General features: G+C 35.6%; 1 protein-coding gene across 2 annotated transcripts in view; it reads left to right on the forward strand.

Annotated features, from left to right (window-relative positions):
• The window catches only part of PRMT3 (protein arginine methyltransferase 3), a 130,289-nt gene that overhangs the window by 67,023 nt on the left and 43,803 nt on the right, over nucleotides 1-19,463 (forward strand). For both annotated transcript variants that reach the window (XM_047690512.1, XM_047690511.1), the window contains exon 11: nucleotides 7,246-7,324. In XM_047690512.1, coding sequence (XP_047546468.1) covers nucleotides 7,246-7,324 — 79 coding nt within the window. The remainder of the gene's footprint in view (nucleotides 1-7,245; nucleotides 7,325-19,463) is intronic.

Genomic DNA, 19,463 nt, shown 5'->3' on the forward strand with positions numbered 1-19,463 from the left:
TGGTTTATGCAAGGAAAATTGTGACAATCCTCATGATAGATTCGCCCTTAAAGAGTATTAGTAAATAGGGACGCCTAGGTGGCTCAATCCTTAAGTGTGTGCCTTCCATTCAGGTCTTGATTCCGGGGTCCTGGGATCAAGTCCTGCATTGGACTCACTGCTCAGCAGGAAGCCTGCTTCTCCCTCTCCTAGTCCCCCTGCTTGTATTGTCTCTCTCTGTCAAATAAATAAACAAAATCTTTTTTAAAAAGAGTATTAGTAAACATAACTACATTTATTTGTGTTTTTTTCTTAAAGCATATTGTTTTCAGTTAACAACCAATTAATACTTCTAGTCACTGTAGGTAACAGTTCTATCTACAGTAAATTTTATAAAACTGAGAGTAGTGTTGGAAAAAAGTGTCATGAAATATTTATTATGCTTCCGAAGTATACCGAAAATTGGGTTTAGTTTTTATAGCCTTGCTTATTTGTTAAAACTAATCTTTTATTTTTATATTTAGATAAATTCAGTTATTATTTGTCACTAGACTTTCTACAGATTAACTCTTCATTTGATCTGTAACTCTCCCCTGCCTCTCTTTTTTTAATGATTAATTCTGCCTAAGAGTGTATCAGTAACTCAGTTATTTGTACTAAAAAAAAAGAGAGAGAGAAAACTTTATACTGAAGGTATCAGAAGTATCTTTTATCATTAATTTATTCTAAGGAGATATGAACAGACATTTTAAAAATAAGGTTCCCATTTCAATGAATAATGTTAATATCTTAGTCCCAGATTTAATCCAATGTGTTTCTTTTGTAGTAACTAATTGTTGAAGTACAAATGCAAATTTTAATTTTAAAAAAGTAAATGTCTCTTTGGAGAAAAGAGTGCTCCATGAGCATCATGGGAGAAAATATTGGGTATAATTCTCTTCCAGATGGCACCCCTACAGGTGAGGCAGCAGCCTGTGAAATTACAGTCTGAATTACACTGCAGATGAGCCGGGCATTTGGAGGAGCGCCTTCTGATATCAGTAATAAATGACTTGGTTCAGAACCAAGGACAGTTCCCAGGAAATTAAAGGCTCTTCTGTCACCTAGAGAGCCTATAGTAAAATGAAGTTTAGCACAGTGGAAAGTTGAGAGAAAGGACAACAGTTAGCAATACATATATAAATCTTTTCATCTGCTAATATTTAAAGCCAGATATGTTAATTTATCTCATATATGTCATATATTGGTTCTACATATATTCTAATATTTGCATTGATTTTCTAAACTGATAATTTTCATAATGTACAGTGGCTTATACCCAGTTGCCAACTAAGCTATCACTCTGGCATATTATGACTCAAATACCTATTATAAATTCTAATCTTGTTTGATATGCTTAATGGGAAATTTTTCATTTCAGAACACTCGAGTCCTTAATTACAAAGGTAGTATAATATAATACAAACACTAAATCTTATTCTCAGTTAGGTATATCAGCTTAAGAAGCAACATGGGGGGTGCCTGGGTGACTCAGTCATTAAGTGTTTGCCTTCACCTCAGGTCATGATCCCAGGGTTCTGGGATCGAGCCCCACATCGGGCTCCCTTCTCAGCAGGAAGCCTGCTTCTCCCTCTCCCACTCCCCCTGCTTGTGTTTCCTCTTTTGCTGTGTTTCTGTCTGCAAATAAATAAATAAATAAAATTTTTTTCTTTTTAGTAAAAAAGCAATATATGATAGTTATTCAGAACGTGACTCTGTAATTAAACCAAGGTTCAAATTCTGGGTCATTCAATTATTCCTGTGACTGTGAGCTGTGTTTTAAGTCCTATGGTTTATGCCAGCTCTTGATCTCAGCCCAAGTCTTATTCTCAGGGTTGTGAGTGCAGGCACCGTGTTGGGCTCAAAAAGGGTTCCTAAAATACACAGTTTTATTAAGTACGAGAAAAATAAAAAGCGGGTACTGTTTCATTTTTAACAAATATAATGATGTATGATACTAATAACTCTTATTTTTTTATTCATTCAAAAGTTTTTTACTGAGTTTCTACAATCTACTAGCCACATTTATAGCCCTTAGGAATGTACCTTCAAACAGTATAAAGTCCTTGCTCCTCTTCAAGCTTACATTTTAGTCAAGAGTTAAACACAAAAATAAACTACATTTTAATTCATAAGTGTCACAGTGAAGTACAAAGTAAGGTAAATAGATGGAGCGTAATAGAGGAAAAAGGTGCTATTTTATGTGGAGACATCAGGAAAATCCTTTTTGAGGAGGTAATAATTGAGCAGAATTCTGACTGCTGAGTGAAATGAATGACCAATGAAATTGTCAGTCTTCACTGAGTCTAAATGTGAAGAAATACTAATCTATTGTTGGTTTGAAGGAATGCTTTTCCATTGATTTAGTAGTTCAGCTAGTCTTTAAGTTAAGGCTTACAAACTGCTTTGATAGATTAGAAGCCTCATCATATACTTACATAAGTAATACCTCTGAATACTGAAGTAAAAAATTTATAGATATAGAATACCATTATTAATTGTATAACAATGCAGAGAGAAAAGGGAGATAAAAATGGGGAAAGATGAAAGAAGAAAGACTTGCATCAGCCTTCTGCTTCCATCCATATTAGCCCAATTCTATGACATGGTAGCTGAGCCCACATAGTGATTTCTACCAAATTAAAGAATTATATGATACAGTTTTTCACAGGTTTTATATGTTAACCCTATGCCAAGAACTGTGCTGAGTCCTTTACCTGTGTCAACATAAGCATTTGATTGTTTGCTTTCAGGGATTCTCTGATCAGTAATGATGACTGATTGAGAAAATGGGAAGGAAAAACGTGGCATTTATCGAAAGGGTATTTTTGCTGCCAAGGATGTTTATGTTTCTTTTGTTTGTTTGCACCTGATTTTACTGTTGAATTTAGCAGCAGTAGGAATTGAATCATAAAACCAGTGTTTTCTAAGGGGAGCAAAAAATCGTCCAGTGTTATTCATCCAGTCATATGACTTAAGGCATTGAATTTCTCTATTGTTGAGGTCTGTAATGTGATATTAGGTTGTTTGAATAGTTAAGACCATAGGAACTATCTCTAATATGGTTTAATCAGAATTGTAAGCTTAGCTAAGGTAATCATTATAGGCTATGTGGAAAAATGCTTATTGATGTTAACTATTTTAAATAGAAGCAGATATATGGGAGTGTCTTAAGTGTAAATACCAAAATTTGAAGTATTAAAAAAAGCTGATTTTTTTTTTTTTTTTTTTTTTTGCCTTGCGGGGAAAAAATCCTTGTGATTATCTTTGTGAGAAGAATCTTGAAGTTGGAATTGGCACTAATTTGGCCAATATGACCAAATTACTTTTGGGGGGTTTTAAAATTCTCTTTCTTAATGTAAAGAAATTTTGAGTGTTTTATATGTTTTTGTATGTGCACACATATACATAATCTTCACTGGTCTGAAAGAAGTGACACAGGAAAATGTATTCTCTAAACCCCCTAGAAAAAGAAAAAAGAGGAATTCCAGTTCTGACTCATGGGTTGTAATATAGAACCCATTGACTAAATAAACAATGAGATGATTCTGGACAGCCTGGTAAAACTTTATTTTCTAATTTATTAAATATAATTTTAAACTTTTGACAAGCCTTCACAAATATATTTTTTAAATAGCTCTTAAATTTTAGGCTAAATTTATAAGATTTATTTTTCTAATCTTTTATATGTATTAACATATTTAATCTTTGGAACAGCCTTATAAAGTAGAATACCATAGTTGTCACTTTACAGATGAAGAAGCTGAGGCACAATGATGTTAATTTGTCCAAGGTCATATAGAGAAAGGGGGCTCCGTGATGTGCCCAGGAGGCTCAGTCAGTTAAGTGTCTGCCTTAGACTTACATCATGATCCCAGAGTCTTGGAATCGAGCCCCCGCCCCAGCAGGGAGTCTGCTTCTCCTTCTTCCCCTGCCGCCGCCTCCCCGCTCCCACTCATGCTTTCAAGGTCTCTTCTCTCTCTCTCAAATAAATAAATAAAATCTTTTCTAAAAAAGGGACTCCACTGGGATTTAAACCCAGGAGTATACCCTTTTCACCACTATTGGCATTGACTGTAGCATCAGTTTAAAACATGCCACAATTTAATCTCTAATGGATAGCTAATAATAACTTTATCATAGAAACAGTAAATAAGCATGTTTTTAGAAGGAGCTTCTTTCAGTTACTGACGGAAAAGAGGTTGGTTTATTTGTAGTACATGGAAGTAAGACAGTTTGGACATAGGAAGCAAAATACTTAGCTTTTTGCCAACTACTTTGAAAGTTAATACTAAAAACAGTTTGACACAGTGTCAAATCAATGACAAACTAATTTTTTTTGCCCCCTTCCAAAAAAGGCTAGACATCCTAATGAATATTTAGTATGTATCAAAATGTGAATTAACTTATTTTATTTAAATGAATGTTTTAACATGCAGCAGTCTTGCAAATAAGGACTGTTTTTTCCCTATCAACCTGTTTTACCAGCTGATCTTTTTCCTTTGTCTGTGCACACATACACATAGTCTTGGCTCATCTTAAAAAAAGAAGTAATAGGAGGAAAACAGAAGACTTCTCTTTGAATAATTCAGTTAAAATTCACTTTAATCAACACATGAATGCTTATTTATAAGGAGTTGTGTGCATAGATCTGCATGAATTATGTCAGATTGATAAAGATTGCTTAGTTAACTTCCAAAAGTTCCTTGTTCTTTGAATACGCAGATGATACTAATAGTGAACAAACTTGTAAGAGTTAGACATATTACTGAGATGCTCTAACCAGAAGAACAGCTTCCACCAAATCCTTAATTTTCCTAATGTAAACAAATTAATAAAAGGCTTTGTCGCTAAGTTTTTCTTTTGTAGACAAGTATTTTCTTTTCAGTGAATTGGTATGTTGCTGGGAGTGGGTAAACATCAATATAGAGTTGCTAGTGGCAGTTTAATTAGGTGGGTTTTTTTTAAAGTGATTCAGGTTTGTGAGCTGTATTTTCTATAAATTTAAATGTGCTGTTAATCTCTTGTGAAGATTTGGGGCACCTTGGTGGCTCAGTTTGTTAAGGGACTGCCTTTGGCTCAGGTCATGGTCCTGGAGTCCCAGGATCAAGTCCCGCATGGGGTTCCCTGCTCAGCAGGGAGTCTGTTTCTCTCTTTGACCCTCCCCCCTCTTATGCTCTCTCCCTCTCTCTCTCAGTCTCTCTCAAATAAATAAATAAAATCTCTTAAAATAATGATAATAATCCCTTGTGAAGATTATCCATCTCAAGTTTGCAGGTTTTCCTATTCTAGAGACCCCTTTAAAAAGTCTTTGTTCAGGGCGCCTGGGTGGCTCAGTGGGTTAAGCCGCTGCCTTCGGCTCAGGTCATGATCTCAGGGTCCTGGGATCGAGTCCCGCATCGGGCTCTCTGCTCAGCAGGGAGCCTGCTTCCTCCTCTCTCTCTCTCTGCCTGCCTCTCTGTCTACTTGTGATCTCTCTCTGTCAAATAAATAAATAAAATCTTAAAAAAAAAAAAAGTCTTTGTTCATGTGGTTAAAGAGTATTGCATTTATCCTGTCAAACAGTTATTTGTGCACAGAACAAATGAGTAAGTGAGAACAGTTTTTATTTAGAATGCTGTCATTAGGTCAGAATTCCTGTTGGTTTACTCTAAGCAGTAAGAAAGTGTTTGCTGTGCTAAGCACCGTACTGATTACTTGACTTTTCCTGCTGCTCCAGGTGGGGAGCGGGGTAGACTCTAGAAGGAGAAAGACTGACTCAAGCTGTCATTGATCCCTTACTCATGATACCAGTAGTGGTAAATTTTCTTTTCACCTGTGCTACGATTATCCTTTCTTGGTGGAGGATTCATTACTGGTGTCTAAAATCTGGAGTACTGTAGAGCTGTATTTCATGAACATAGTACACTAGTTGTGTAAGGTATTGATAGGTGTAAAGTAGGGGGGAAAAGAGGTTTTTAAGCAAAAGGGTAACACATAGTTAAGATATATTCAGTAGTCCTCTTTACCGTAACACTTCCCAGAACTATCAGCGTGATGACATGCATTATGAATCTCAAGAGGAGGATAAAGCATCTGGGATTTCTTAAAGATTCCCTTTTCTTTTTCTTTCTTTCTTTTTCTTTTCTTTCTTCCTTTCTTTATTTATTTACTTTTTTAACAGAAGAGAAACTCACTGGATAAGAAGCTCTTTGGGAAATGCTATTCTAGACTAGGCTTTCTTTTTCTTTCCTTTCTTTTTTTTTTTTTTAAGATTTTATTTATTTCTTTGCCAGACAGAGATCACAAGTAGGCTGAGAGGCAGGCAGAGAGAGGCGGGGGGGAAGCAGGCTCCCTGCTGAGCAGAGAGCACGATGTGGGCCTCCATCCCAGGACCCTGGGATCATGACCAGAGCTGAAGGCAGAGGCTTTAATCCACTGAGCCACCCAGGCGCCCCTAGACTACGCTTTCTTAACTTTAGCCCTATCAGCTTTTGGGGTTGGACCATTCTTTGTCATAGAGCTTCTTGCGCATTGTAGCATGTTTATCAACATTTCTTGGCTTTACCTGACTAGATGCCAGTAGCATCCTTCCTTCCCCCCAGGTTGTGATCATCAAAAATGGCACTAGATACTGTCAGATGTCCTCCAGTGGACAAAAATCTGGTTGAGAGCCACTGTCTGGATTAATACTGCAATATTCTCGGTAATTAGGGGGTACATTAACAATTTCTGTCTCAGATTTTCCTTTTAATGAGGAAGAAACAATGGTCTAGAAAGCAGAAGCACAGATTAAGAAGGTTCAGTACATTTGACTGTAATAAACTGTCTGGGTCCTCTTTATACCCTGGCCTGATTTTTTATTTATTTTTTTTTTTAAAGATTTTATTTATTTATTTGACAGAGAGAGATCACAAGCAGGCAGAGAGGCAGGCAGAGAGAGAGGAGGAAGCAGGCTCCCTGCTGAGCAGAGAGCCCGATGCGGGGCTCGATCCCAGGACCCTGAGATCATGACCTGAGCCGAAGGCAGCGGCTTAACCCACTGAGCCACCCAGGCGCCCCATGATTTTTTAAATGTACTTGGAGAATTTAATGCAAAATGTAACTTCAAACTTTGTAGAAAATTACATGGCAGAGACAAAAAAATAATCTTTTATAGAAAGAGTAGCCCAGATATTTAAGTTGATATACTTATGAGGATATTGATTACACATTTCTAAAATCCTTTTTTTGTGTTTATTTATGCAGGGCTATTTTCTTCTTTTTGAGTCTATGTTAGATTCTGTCCTTTATGCAAAGAACAAATACTTGGCAAAAGGAGGATCGGGTGAGTAAAAATTCTAGTTTTAATAATGTAATTTTAGTCTGGCAGAACTAAGTGAACCTTTGGATTTCAAATAAACTATGCATGACTGAGAAAGTTCCCAATAGAAATGAAAGATGTTTCCATAAGATGAAGTTTGAAGACAGTCGTTTACTATACTGTTGATAGTAGAACATTATAGAAAATATGGAGGACTCTAAGTTAATGGTATTTCAAGAATGCTTTGTATAAAAATACTAGTGGTAGGACTAGCTTTGGAAGCTATTTGATGTTGAAATCAAAACCTTAACAGAAACTCCTTTTGATTTTTAATCCTTATGACATCCAGGTGTTTGTTTTTTTCTAAAAGAGTATTTCATACTAGGTTGGAAAGTACCTACTTTACTGGAAAATTTTCCGTGACTTCACTAAATATATAAACCTGTCATCTCTGTAATTTAATGAGAACATTTAAAAAAATGACTGTTTATGAAGGGCAGCATACCCAATCAGTATTTTTTATACTGGACATTCTGGATTTTTTATCAGTATTTTTTTATTGGATCCCAATAAATTTGGAATTTATTATTCAACTGAATTGAATGGCATCTGTCTCCCTTCATTCACCTCTCCCTGAACCTTCACTTTCTCAAAGCTTCAAGATCAACAAGTGGTTTCTGTGGCCAGAGTACAGTTGTTAAAATTATTGTGTAAAGGGGCACCTGGATGGCTCAGTTGATTAAGTGTCTGCCTTTAGCTCAGGTCATGGTCTCAGGGTCTTGAGATGGATCCCTGCTCAGTGGGGGGTTCGCTTCTCCCTTTCCCTCTGTCCCTTTGCTTCCCTCCCCTCCCCTCATCTCATGCTTTCTCTCTGTCTCAAATAGATAAATAAAATATAAAATCTGAAAAATTATTATGTAAAAAAAGGTAGATGAAAATTGGACATTTTGAACTAGTGACATAAAGCCTCGATCATAATTATGCCTCCTGCCCATCCATATTCTGTGAAATCACTTTGGCAATTATGGTACCATAAAAATCAGTGAGGCCAAAACAAAGCGCGGAAAATTCTCCAGTACAATAGAATTCTTTTATAATAGCTTTTAAATGGTTTGCCTTTCTTTTTCAAAATACTTTCATTTATTTTATCACTATATTTCCTGCAAGCATTTCAAGATGTATTACTGATCTCTGACATGAACCTGGCAAGAATTTTTAGATATACTTTACCCTGCAAAAATTGGCTACATCTATCTATAATTGAGTGGCTTTTTTTAAATGACTGTTATACTTAGTGACTGAAACTAATACCATCTACCATTTGTTGATTGTCTACTAGCTGCTTAATACTATACTTTTATTTATATTATTACATGTATAATCGTCACAACAGCCCTCTGAATCTTAGAAACAAAGGTGTCCTAGAGGATGCATATTAAGTGGTCAAGCTTTGACTGTTTTTTTTTAAAAACTGAGATCTGCCAATTCCAATATTCATGTTCTTTTCAGAATCCCTTTTTGTATCCCTACTAAAGTGTACTTTTTTTATTCTGATTCTTGCCTTGACATTCTAGGGAAGATTCAGGAAACTGTTTCCACACCTCCCCAAATGGTATTCATTGATCTTACTGAAGGACTGACAGCAACTTAATGCATTTAAATTGAACTCTCAGTGAAATTCATTAAGAACTTACAGCATGAAAATAATGAGGTTATAGTTGATGAAACAGTAGCAGAGTATTGAAGAGAGGGCAGCATTTAGCTGCCTAGGCAGTGCTATTGAATGTTGCTTATTGACAGAATTGAGAAAAGAAGGCAAAGTCAGAAATGAGTAACGTGAAGTAGACCATTTAACTTCCTTTGTGTTTGAGTATGCCTAATGAATATCACCAGTCATGAGGTGCTCGTTCTTCTGTTACAAAGCAAATTTTTCTTTTATGTTTTTCTGAAAGAAAGACTTAATAAGCAGTTAATGCAATCATTGTTTAAAAAGAATGATTGAATTATGAGAGAGGGGGAAATACTAAAGATTCATATAAGCATGAAGGGACCACAATTGATATTTTTCCATGAATTTAGGTACAGTTTATGTCTCATTATATATAAGATGGTATGGAGGAAGTCCTTTATAAAACATAGTCAGCCAGAGTGTATATTCTCCCTATTATCACCAAGCAAATTCTCCAGTATTATTGACCACTATTACTACTAATAAAAATGATTTTATAAAGTTAATGGAAATGTATTTACTAAAGATTGCTTCTACTATTTTTAGCTAATATTTATAAAGCACAAGTTGTGTTCAGGAACCATAGTGTTTTACATTCAGCTAACCTATAAATAAAGAGGAAAGGGGCGCCTGGGTGGCTCAGTGGGTTAGGCCGCTGCCTTCGGCTCAGGTCATGATCTCAGTGTCCTGGGATCGAGTCCCGCATCGGGCTCTTTGCTCAGCAGGGAGCCTGCTTCCCTCTCTCTGTCTCTCTCTGCCTGCCTCTCCATCTACTTGTGATCCCTCTCTGTCAAATAAATAAATAAAATCTTTAAAAAAATAAATAAATAAATAAATAAAGAGGAAAACTAAGAAAATGATATGCTGTGGACAGGGAGATGGGTTAAATACCTAATGGGTATAAGAAGGGGCACTTGTCATGAGCATAGGGTATTGTACGTAAGTGACAAATTATGAAATTCTATACTTGAAGCTAATACTGCGTTGTATGTTAGCTAGCTGGAATTTAAATTAAAAATTGGGGGGAAAGAATGATGTGCTATGACCTATGCATATTTCTACAACTAGAATTAAGACAAAAACAAATGTATGTTTTAGGATGATTACCTAGAATGTGTGTGTGTGTGTGTGTGTATTTATATATTTATATATTTATTTATTTATTTTATACCCTAACAGTGTCAAATACTACATTTTACAAAAATTGGAAAAAGAATGCAGGAGGCAGGTGGGAAGAAGCTTATATACTTGAGTTGCATTATCTTTAGTAGCAAGAATTCATGGAATCTCATTTAAAGCTGACAAATCAAGTAATAGAATTGTAAGCACATTTAGCACTGCAGAGTTAATATTAAAATAGTAGTATTGATTACAATCTAGTGGTGAGGATTGTGGTGAGAGACTCTATCTATATCAATTGTAGTGGTGATTACATGACTGTATGTGTTTATCAAATCACACACAATAATACACCAAAAAAGCCAAAAAGAGCAATTCTTTTTTTTTTAAGATTTATTTATTTATTTATTTGACAGACAGAGATCACAAGTAGGCAGAGAGGCAGGCAGAGAGAGAGGAGGAAGCAGGCTCCCTGTGGAGCAGAGAGCCTGATGCGGGGCTCGATCCCAGGACCCTGGGATCTTGACCTGAGCTGAAGGCAGAGGCTTTAACCCACTGAGCCATCAAGGCGCCCCAAGAGCAAGTTTTATTATTGCATATAAATTATACCTTAATAATAGTGACATTTTAAAAATGTGAAGTGCCATTTCCCACCTTGAAGTCAGTTGGACTATGACATGGTTTGATTTCTACTAAGCTGCGTATTAACTCTGTGCCCACTTCTGTATTCGCTGTTAGTATCATCAATACATCTATCTTTTGAATTTAAAAAAAAGTATGAGAAAAAGGGAAGAGAGGAATAAAGAAATATACTAATTTCATCATTGTTCATGATAGGAGATTAATAGTGTTGAAAATAGAGAACTGAAAGTATTCTTTAATGTAATTACAAAGTTAGCTATGAAAACAAAAACACAAATTTCCTAAATGTAAGAAGTATTCCTTGGGAAAAAGTCCAAAAGATCATGTAGTGAATTACTTAAAAACAAAAGAAAAATTACAGATTCAGAAAAGATAATATAAAATGGTAAAGGATGATCCAAAAAAATGTTTGTCATATCCATAAATGTAAACGGGTTAAACTCACCTATTTAGAGAAAAAAAAAAGTTCAGTTTGGATCACAAAAAAAACAAAAAACAAAACCAAACCATAATTCTCTATACTTTATAGAGGCATATCTAAAACAAAATTATTTGGAAAAGTTTAAAGGATGAAAAAGGATAGGCTAATCCCCTCATATGAAAGTAGTAGTCATGGTGTTATTGATACCAGACGAAAGGGAATTGGAGCAAAATGTTGTATAATCAATCATATGAGTAGGGCTTAGAGCTAAGACATAAAATCATGCCCGTATTCATAGATAGTCAGAAGGTTTTTGATAAAATACAATTTATATTCTTGATTTTTTTAGATGAGAAAATATGAATAGTGAGATATCAATGATAAATATCAATAATAAATATATTATATGTAAATATAAATATAATAAATTAAAAATATAAATATAATAAATTAAATATAATAAATATCAGTAATAGCTTATATGATAAAGTATACTTATCTCAACTGAAAATCTGTATCATGGTTAATGGGGAAATACTAAACACATTTCCTCTATAATTAAAACAGAATTTAGATGGCTACTATTACACCATTATTTAATATTTTACCAACAGTACTAGTCAGTACTGTTAGAACATAGAAGATAAATCACAAAGGAGAGAAGGGGCGTCTGGGTGGCTCTGGGTTAAGCCTCTGCCTTTGGCTCAGGTCATGATCTCAGGGTCCTGGGATTGAGCCCTACACAGGGCTCTCTGCTCAGCAGGGAGCCTACTTCCCCCTCTCTCTCTCTGCCTGCCTCTCTGCCTATTTGTGATCTTTCTGTGTGTCAAATAAATAAATAAAATCTTTTTTAAAAAAAAAGAAAAGTAGATTAAACTAATTTTTTTGTAGATTTTGTGATTCAGACCTAGGCACTTCACGTGAATCAACTGAAAAATGATAACAAATAATAAAATAGTTTAGTACATTATTGAGCCACAAAATAACATAACTAGAAATAAAATTTATATGCAAACAGCTTTACTACTAAAACACAGAAGGAGGATAAATAGTTTTAAAGATAGACCATGTTCTTATAAAAAGACTATCAGTGCCATAAGGATATTGATTTTCCCAAAATTAATTTAAAATTTAGTGTAATCCAAAAACATTGACATTTGTTGAAGGTAGATGATAAGTACATGAAAGTTAATTATGCTCTTTTATTTTTGTGTGCATTTGATATTTTTGTAGGATAAATTTTATAAAATTATAATGCAATTCCAACAAACAGTTTTGGTGTTTTTAATTAGGATTTTTTAATTTTTTCATAGTAATGTAAAGGAAAACTGAGATAGAAGGGTGTCAGTGTGGGGGAGCTGGGGACAGGAAGGCTAGTGGTGCCAAATTTAGAACATATTACAGAACCTCAATAATTAAAAATTAAAAAATTAAAATTCTTGAATGGACAGATAAATTGAACAGAATTGAGAATCCTGGTATAAACCAAATAATATATGGCATCTCATATAATTTACTATAGTAAGTTATATTGAGAGAGTTAGGTAGCCCTCTGTGTTAAAATTTAAAACAAACAAAACAAAAAAAAAAACAGGGGCACTTGGGTGGCTCAGTTGTTAAGCATCTGCCTTGGGCTCAGGTCATGGTTCAGGGTCCTGAGATTGAGCCCTGAGTTGCCCCGTGTCAGTGCTCCCTGCTCAGCAGGAAGTCTGTTTTTCCCTCTTCATTTGCTGCTCCCTCTGCTTGTGTGTGTTTGCTCTCTCTCTTTCTTTGTCAAATAAATAAATAAAATTTTTTTAAAAAGAAAACACAAATTATGAAGTAAAAAATGCGCACAGTGTAAATATTACATGAGTCAAGGTTAAATGCAGAAAAAGTAAAAATACTAGAAGGAGACATAGGTGTATTTCTTTATAAACTTGGGAAGTGTGGCTTTCTAAACAAGAACTTAGATTCAGATGCCTTTATTAGAAGAAAGATTGATATATTTGATTATATAAATAAATTCCTAAATGGCAGCATATGCCATATGCAAAGTCACATGAGAAAGTGCAGACTGAAAAACTTTTCAATTCCTGTCACCAACAAAAAGCTAATTTCCTTAATAACCTACAAATAAGACCACAAACCCAATAGAATATTGGGCAGAGAATTGAATGGCAGCTCACAGAAAAGGAATACAGATGACTCTTAAAAATGTGCTCAGTCTCTGTCCTCTTAAGAAAAATGTCCAATCTGAGGACTCTTATTCAAGGTTACACTGAATACTCCTGTGTTTTTCTTGACATTGCAGCTTTGACATTAGGGTCTGTGGTACATTTCAAATTAATTTTATGTGTGGTGTGAGGTAATGATAGATGCTAATATTTTCCAGCACTTTTTGTTGAAATGATTATCCTTTCCCATAAATTGTGTGGCATCTTTGTTGAAAATTAATTGGCCATATATGTTTGGATATGTTTTTGTATTCTATTCCTTTGATCTGTAAGTCTCTATTTCATCAATACCATACTGTCTTAATTACTGTAATTTGCTTTGGCAGTTTGGTCTGTGTGTGTGTGTATATACGTGTATGTGGTTTTTTAAAATAAATTTTAGAATCTTACCAGTTTTGAATCTATATCAGTCTATCAATTTTAAAAAGATTGCTAGGATTAAGATAGGATTGGCTTGAATGAATAGATCAACTTGAGAATAATTAGCATCTTAACAATGTATGAAGTCTTCTAAACCATGAACATAATATATCCTTTCATTTTTTAAAGTCTTTAATTTCTCTTGGCACTATTTTGTAACTTGCAATGTAGAGATCTTGTACATCTTCAGTTAAGTTTATTCTTTATTAAAAATTGTGTTTATTTGAGAGAGAGAGTGTGTGTGTTATGTGTGCATGAGTGGGGGAAGGAGGGCCTGGGAGAATCTTGAGCTGACTCCGCACTGAGCACGGAGCTCTTTGCAGGGCTCAGTCTCACCACCCTTAAATCATGACCTGTGCTGAAATCAAGAGTCGGAAGCTCAACCAACTGAGCCACCTAGGCACCCCTGTTAAGTTTATTCTTAAGTATTTAATTTTTTTGGTCATTTTTACAAGTGGAAAGTTTTAAATTTCATTTTTCAGTTGACTACTGCTAGTATAAAAATACAATTGATTTTTGTTTATTAACCTTGTATCTTGTGACCTTGCTAAGTTTACCTGATAGTTCTAGGAGTTGTTTTATGAATTCCTTAGGCTCTTCTATGTGACCAGTCATGTTGTTTGCAAATAGAGACAGTTTTTTACTTCTACCATTCCATACTTTCTTCCTTTAATTTGGGGGGCAAGAGGTGCTATAACTCTTTGAATAATATAGGAAACAAGTCCATTGAGATATAAATAAATAAATGAATAATCTGAAAGTTTGATTAAGAATGGAATGTTTACCTAGTTTTTGAGAACCTCCCCACAAAATAACTGCTAATTACAAAAGAGTAAATTTCAGCTTAGAAGCCTAGCAGTGTCCACCTTCATCAAGTAATCAGGGTTGACATTCTCAGGAATGGGTCAGATTAAAATTGTGGTCAGATAGGGGCACAAAGAAATGATTCATTTCTTTGAAACATCCTTAGAACTGGTAATAGTTTTGTAAAATCACAATTGTTGCATAGAAAATTTAGGAGCTCATGAAGGGAGATATCTTCTTCCACATTACTAGAAGAGAATGTTGTTTGTATTGCCTTTCATTACAAGCAAAATGAAAAGTTTTTCTCCCTCACAAAACTAGACTCACATTTTTTTCTGGGGTTCTTCAGAATATACATCTTTGAGTTGTAATTATCAAAGATAGGAAGTTGAGGACTGCATCCAATACAATGCACAATTACCAAGGCAAGGCAGTCAGTTCCTAACTTAGAGTTTTCTGATCTTGACGGGCCATTATAATTTCTGGGGCCTTTTGTTAAAAATATGGATGTTCAGGCTCCACATCAGATCCTTTTGAACCAAAATGTAGGGGGAGAGTCCTATTTTAAGAATGTATTCATTTGGATCTCAGGGTCCTGGTATCAAATCCCACATCAAGGCTCTCTGCTCAGCAGGGGGCCTGCTCCCCCACCCCCACCTCTGCCTGCCTCTCTGTCTATGTGTGATCTCTTTCTCTCTGTCAAATAAATAAATATTTTTTAAGAAGAATGTATTCATTTGTTTTTTTTTAAGAATTTATTTAAAATATACATTTACCTTTGTATCACTCGAGGTTACTGTTGGAAGAAATAGAAATCTACCTTGGCTATTCAACAGAGCAGGACTTTATTAAAAGGATAGTTAGGGTAGGTTTTTAGGTTCTTGTGAGAACTAGAAAACCGTGCTAGAAGTCTATGCAGCCAGGAATAATGTTTAAAGTTATGTTACAGGACCTCATTAGAAGTGATTCCACTACCCTAATATTGGGCACTAGCGGACATACGACATTGCTCATCTTACCAGCAGCAGGCATTGCTGCCTTTGAGAAGTACCCAGAACTTTAGATGCTTATCATTGGTGGACGTAGGTCATATGTGTATGCCTAACTTACAAGTGAGCGAGCGAAAGGAAGCTTCTGTCATTTCAGCCTCCATAGAGGAGGCAGTTCCTGCCTTGTTAACATAGAGAATTTCACAAATGGTTCAGAAGGGGGGAGCAAAATAGAGTGGCAGATACAGGGGAGTATATGCTTCACCAGTACTTCTGTCTCTGTCCACAGTTCTGCATTGGAATTTGCACTGGAAACCTGATATATGTTATGAAGTCCCCATTTGCTTCTCTGCCTTCCTTGATATTCTTTATGTAGAAAGCTGAATTGTACAGCTTACTCAGTGCTCATTTCTACTTGGTTGCTTTCCTTTTTAGTTTTTCTTTTTGCACCATGATCTCCTTCCCTAACTCACCTGGAATAAGTAAGGCTGAATGTTTCCATTTCCTCACTTTGCCCTGACATTTTATTAATCTCCAATCTTTCTCAGCCCCTTTCACCCTCCTCTTTCTCTGTTAAGTGCCCATTTACCTGGAGGGAGTGGGGCTCCTCTTTCTTCTCCTTCCATTTGAAAAGCATAAAATGTAGCATCATGCATAATGGAAAGCATACAGACTTTGTGGGTAGACCTTATGTTGAATCCCTGCTTTGTCAGATAACTAGTTGTCTGGGTAATTGGGCAAGTTACTTTACTTTCAGTTTTCTTATCTGTAAAATGAGGATTATAATCTAGCTTTATAGAATCAGAATCATTAAATGAGATGCTTGAAATGAAATGATTGCTCAAAATGGTTAATTCCCCTCCTGAGTTACATCTGGTATACTACAGATTTACAGTGAAAGGAGCTATAGCTAGTAAAATGAGATTAGTGTTAGGTTTATACTTTATATAAGTTTTAAAATTAATTTAAGTGTCATGCTATTAAGACTTGACTTTCACACAGTTTATCTCAGTGTAATCAGTCACTGCTCATCGTTCATAGTGCTTGGAGGTTTCCTTTAGTATTTCCATAATTCACTGTCTACTTTCTCATCTTCAGATCTGTGTTTTTCACATTTGTTATTTTTGTTTTGTTCAGGGATATTGTAGTAGCATCATTTTTCACTGTTTTTCAGTATATAATTTTTCAGTGATAATTGCAGCTAGCTAAGCTGGGCCTAGTCACTATTTATAAGTTAATGATGTGAAAATGTTTCCAATTTCCAAATAAGAATTTTTTGAAGATATCTTTATTATATAAATTGGAAATTGATTTTTAAGCTTATTCAACTTCAGAATGTTTGCTGATTTAGTAGCTTAGTAGTATACTTCCCTTTATACATATCAATCATTTTGTCATTGACTGTTTAAAATCCTTCTCCATATTGTTGACATGTGTTGTGAAAAGAATAGTTTATTTTGACTTACTATCTCCTTTTATTCTAAGCCTTTTTACTCTCTGGTTCTTTATATCCATGCAGTGATGGCAGTGCTTACTAGGAATTATTTCTTTATGCATCTCAGTCTTACCCTTTAGCGTCCTAAAGTTTGTGAGGCATTTCTAAGGGATAAAGGATTTCCCATCTTTATCTGTTCACCATGTGAGCTGTTCTAGTGACAAATGAATTCTGGGCAGTGAATCGAGAAGGACACAGATGTCAAAGCCATGAATTTATAAATGGTCTGTTAAGAGGGTGCTTTGTCCAATCAGCGCTTTGTTAATTTCACCTACAAAAAGGAATAATTATTCAATTATGCTTCTACCTGACAAAAATCAAATGACAAATGTGTCAGAATGTGAAAGGGTTAGTCAGGATTCTGGCAGGTGGCCCAAAATTTTAGCCAGCTGTGAGGAGGTGGATATGGAACTAAACTGACCTATAATACTGATTACAGGTCCTTTATGAATATTCATCCTTCTTAGTAACAAAGATAAAAAATAATTTCATTTCTAAATGCTAACAAATAAACCATGATTTTCTGTATCTTTGTGAAATGTAATTACTTGAAAAATATACCTCAACCCTAGAAAAAGTATAAAGTCAGATTCCTCTTTCGTTTGTTTCTACTTATTACCAAGCTATTTTTAAAGTTTTTTAAATTTATTTTAGTAAATTGCATTTTTTCCTTATGAAAACATTATCCTTATTTCTTGCTAATATTACTAGTATATCATAGTGCTTGATACAGAGCCAGAGGTCAGCAAACTTTTTCTACAAAGGCCAGACAATAAATATTTTCAGCTTTGTAAGCCCTCCAGTCTCTGTTCCAAATACTCGGTTTTGCCTCTAGAACACAGTGTAGCCATAGACCATAGGTAAATAAATGAGGGGTGTCAGTGTTCCAGTTAAACTGTTTATAGAAACAAGCAGGGGCTGAATTTGACCCATGGGCCATTGTTTGCCACCCCTTGATATAGGGACTAATGATATTTTAAATTTTTCACAAAGATTTTTAATAATATCTGAAATAGAAGAACTAGTTTGAATGTGCACTACATGACTCGGAAGGATACTCAGTTTCCCATAGACCATAGTGTGAATGGCATTCCCTGAAGTAGCACAATATGGTGGCTCTGATAATGACCTCCCTCATCCATTTCTCCCTTGTCCATATCAGGGGTGTCCATATCTGGCCTGCTGCCTGTTTTTGTAGATAAAGTTTTATTGGAACATAGCCAAGCCCATTTATTTATTTATTGTCTGTGGCTGGTTTCACAGTTCTAGCAGCAAAGATAAATAGTTTCAACGAAGACCATATGGCCCACAAAACCTGAAATAGTTACTTTACAGAAAAGGTTTGCTGATCCCTGCTCTGTACTCTAATTATATTCGTCTTTAAGGATGGAGTTATAGGGCAAAATGTGTGAAACTTGTATGATTGTCATTTTTTTTTTTTAAGATTTTTTATTTATTTGTCAGAGAGAGAGGGAGAGAGAGCAAGCACAGACAGACAGAATGGCAGGCAGAGGCAGAGGGAGAAACAGGCTCCCCGCCAAGCAAGGAGCCCGATGTGGGACTCGATCCCAGGACGCTGGGATCATGACCTGAGCCGAAGGCAGCCGCTTAACCAACTGAGCCACCCAGGCGTCCCTGTATGATTGTCATATTAAGTCCAACAAAAGATAGCTAGAAGTTGCCAAGTATCCAAAGTTACTTTAGAGTTCTGTTTCTGCTTCAGTGTTTCTCACCAAAGGATCTGGTTTAAGAAACCAAACATGTGGGGCGCCTGGGTAGCTTAGCCGTTCAGTGTTTGCCTTTGCCTTGGGTAATGATCCCGGGGTCCTAGGACTGAATCCTGCATCCGCTCCCTGCTTAGTGGGAAGCCTGCTTCTCCCTCTCCCACTCCCCCTGCTTATGTTCCGTTTCTCACTGTCTCTATGTCAAATAAATAAAATCTTAAAAAAAAAAAAACTAAACTAAACTAAACATGCTTTCCTATAGCTAATGTTCTTGCTGGCTCAGCATAGTCAGCAACAAAACAGATACCTTGAAGAATTTGTATTAGTCAGGAATTTAAACAGTCAGGAAACCTAACCATGTGGGTGGAAGAGGACAGTAGAAGTAACTCAACAGTCCATGGTAGCCCAGTACCCAGTCCTGTGGCCCAGTGCACTGATCACATCTGCCTCACGTGCCCCTTAGGCAGGACTTGAGAAAGTTCTTATCATGACATAGCACCAAGTATTTTTTCTGGGTGTCTCACACATCAGGCTTGAGAGGAGCAATCGCTTTGATGCCAACAGATCTTATCATGGGCTTTATTAGGAAGACAGTTTAGTACTG

Source organism: Lutra lutra, chromosome 10 (genome assembly GCF_902655055.1).
Source record: "Lutra lutra chromosome 10, mLutLut1.2, whole genome shotgun sequence".
NCBI classification, from domain to species: Eukaryota; Metazoa; Chordata; class Mammalia; order Carnivora; family Mustelidae; genus Lutra; species Lutra lutra.